Source organism: Papio anubis, chromosome 17 (genome assembly GCF_008728515.1).
Source record: "Papio anubis isolate 15944 chromosome 17, Panubis1.0, whole genome shotgun sequence".
Classification (NCBI taxonomy): domain Eukaryota; kingdom Metazoa; phylum Chordata; class Mammalia; order Primates; family Cercopithecidae; genus Papio; species Papio anubis.
The window spans coordinates 2,805,497-2,807,916 of NC_044992.1; the positions used below are offsets into that span (position 1 = coordinate 2,805,497).

Below are 2,420 nucleotides of genomic sequence, written 5' to 3' on the forward strand. Positions count from 1 at the left end.
CAGGGCATCTGTGATAGGGGTAGTGCAAAGTGTCTTCTCCAAAGAGCTTGAGGGTAGCAGGCTCCTTAGAGAAGCCAGACCTCTGGGTCATAAGTGAATGGGTGCTAGAGAACATGAGAGACTGCCCGAGGCTATAACTGGGTATATATAGATAAGCCTAGAACTGTGGGCCTATAATCAAGCGGGTTTAAATATTTGACTCTGTAAAATTCTGGTAGTAGTGTTAGCATGACATTATTTATTGCCAAGGCTGGTGAGGTCTTGGAGGCACTGGGATACACATTATGTCTTTTCTTCACCACAGGCAGATATGCTCATTCTGAGCTGCAGCTGTACCCCTAATGACTGTTGCATATCCCACAGCATAATGCCTTACGTGGGTGAAGGAGATTTCCGGTCTCCACTTCGATCCCCTTTCCAAAATTACCTTCATTTAAGCCTCTGAAAGGGTCTCCCTAGGAGTCTTCCCAGAGTCCCATGCATGTCTTTGTTCCTCAGGCTGTAGATGAAAGGGTTCATCATAGGTGTCACCACAGCATACATCACTGTGGCTACTGAGTCCTTCATGGAGTAGGTGTGGAGGGGCTGCAGGTATACCATAACAAGTGTCCCATAAAAGAGGGAGACCACACCCAAATGTGAGGCACAGGCAGAGAAGGTTTTGTGTTTCTTAGAGGCTGAGGGTATCTGAAGGATGGTTCTGACAATACGTATATAGGATGTAGTCGTGAACCCTAAGGGGTCGAGGAAGAAAGCAGCCAGTAGCAACCAGCACTGTGTGAATGATGTGGGTGTTGGAACATGCCAGCTGCAGCAGGACGTACATCTCACAGAAGAGGTAGTGGATCTCTTGAGTCCCACAGAAGGTCACCCTGGTCAGGAGGAGAGTGAGGAGGAGACCATAGAGAACAGAGAGCCCCCAACACAAGCAGAGGAGCAAGATACAGAGTCCAGGACTCATGGCTGTGACATAGTAGAGGGGGTGGCAGATGGCCACATAGCGGTCATACGCCATCACGGCCAGGATGAGGTTGTCCAGGGCCACCAAGGAGAGCAGGAAGTAGAGCTGCGTCAGGCACCCTGCGTAGGCGATGGCTTTGTTCTGGGACTGGAGGTTCACCAGCATCTTGGGGATTGTGTTGGTGACAAAGAAGAGGTCAGTGAAGGAGAGGTTGGCCAGGAAGAAGTACATGGGGGTGTGCAGGTGGGAATCAGAGCTGATGGCCAGGATGATGAGCACATTTCCCACCACTGTGACCAGGTACATGGACAGGAACATCCAAAACAGGATCTGCTGCTGCTCAGGACTCTCTGACATCCCCAGGAGAAGGAACTGTGAGTTCTCACTTTGGTTATCTCCATCCATTCCCCCAACCTTCTGCAACATTAACACCAACAAATGTTTATTAAGTGCCCTCATTTGAATAAGGACACGAAGATAAGCAAAATCAACTCTTTTCTTAGCATTAAAATATCTTGGACTAAATTTTAAAAATAATAAAAGCAACAGGTCATTGTAGGCACAAAAACAGAATTTGGAAGTTATGCAACTTAATTATTCCTGCAACTTCTACCCTTACATGCTGAATATTATAAAAACAATGTCTAAGCCTTATTTTTAATCCTACCATCTTCCAGTAGTCTTGAAGTGTTTAAAGTTTAGTGTTATGATTTTATATAGGGTTTTAAGTGGTATTTAATACAGGTATATGTATTACAAGAAATGATTATTATCCAATTGGAGGAAGTGGAGAAATAAAATATTGGAAAGAAGAAAGAAGAATTATTATTACTTACTGATATAATGATCTCTCTGGGAAATCTAAGAAAATCAGTGGAAACATCATTAGAACAAAAAAGATGTTTGTGATTAGTCAGTGAAGTGACCCACCACAAAATGAACAGACCCTCAGCTTTCACGGTCCCCATAAGCCATGTAGTGCAGCGCTAAAGACCGTCCTGTAGGAACTCTTTTTTTTTTTTTTTTCCTTTAGGAAGTTCTTTTTAATAAACAAGTGGTAATTAAAAGACTTAACAAATGCATGACATTAATTTCAAATTTAACAAGATAGCCTTTCAAAGGAATATATTCCCCTATCCAACCCCAAAAGCATTTATGTCCTGATGACCACAAGGAATAACTGAGCTGAAGAAAAAACTTGTCTTTGTCAGGGAGATAAAATTCTTCTACCACGTTTTTACCTTCCATTCCTTAGCACTGTGTCTGTGGCTCTTCCTAATATCACTTTCCCCAGGAGCAAAGACCCTCTTAGAATTAAATTGGAACATTTTCACTGTAGAACCTGTAACAAGTTAATCTTTTTGGAATGGTAGTCAGATAGCTGAAGGTAAAGCCTTACGTGCCAGATCTTCTACTTTGATACTTTTGCTATGCTGTATTTCTAAAATATCCATGTACT

At 42.9% G+C, this 2,420-nt stretch overlaps 1 protein-coding gene across 1 annotated transcript; it reads right to left on the reverse strand.

Annotated features, from left to right (window-relative positions):
• Positions 1 to 429: 429 nt before the first annotated feature.
• On the reverse strand, positions 430 to 1,420 carry LOC103878596 (olfactory receptor 1D5-like). The gene is given in 2 exon segments (XM_031657275.1): positions 430 to 751; positions 753 to 1,420. Coding segments are annotated over 2 exon segments (990 nt in total).
• Between the last annotated feature and the right edge of the window lie 1,000 nt (positions 1,421 to 2,420).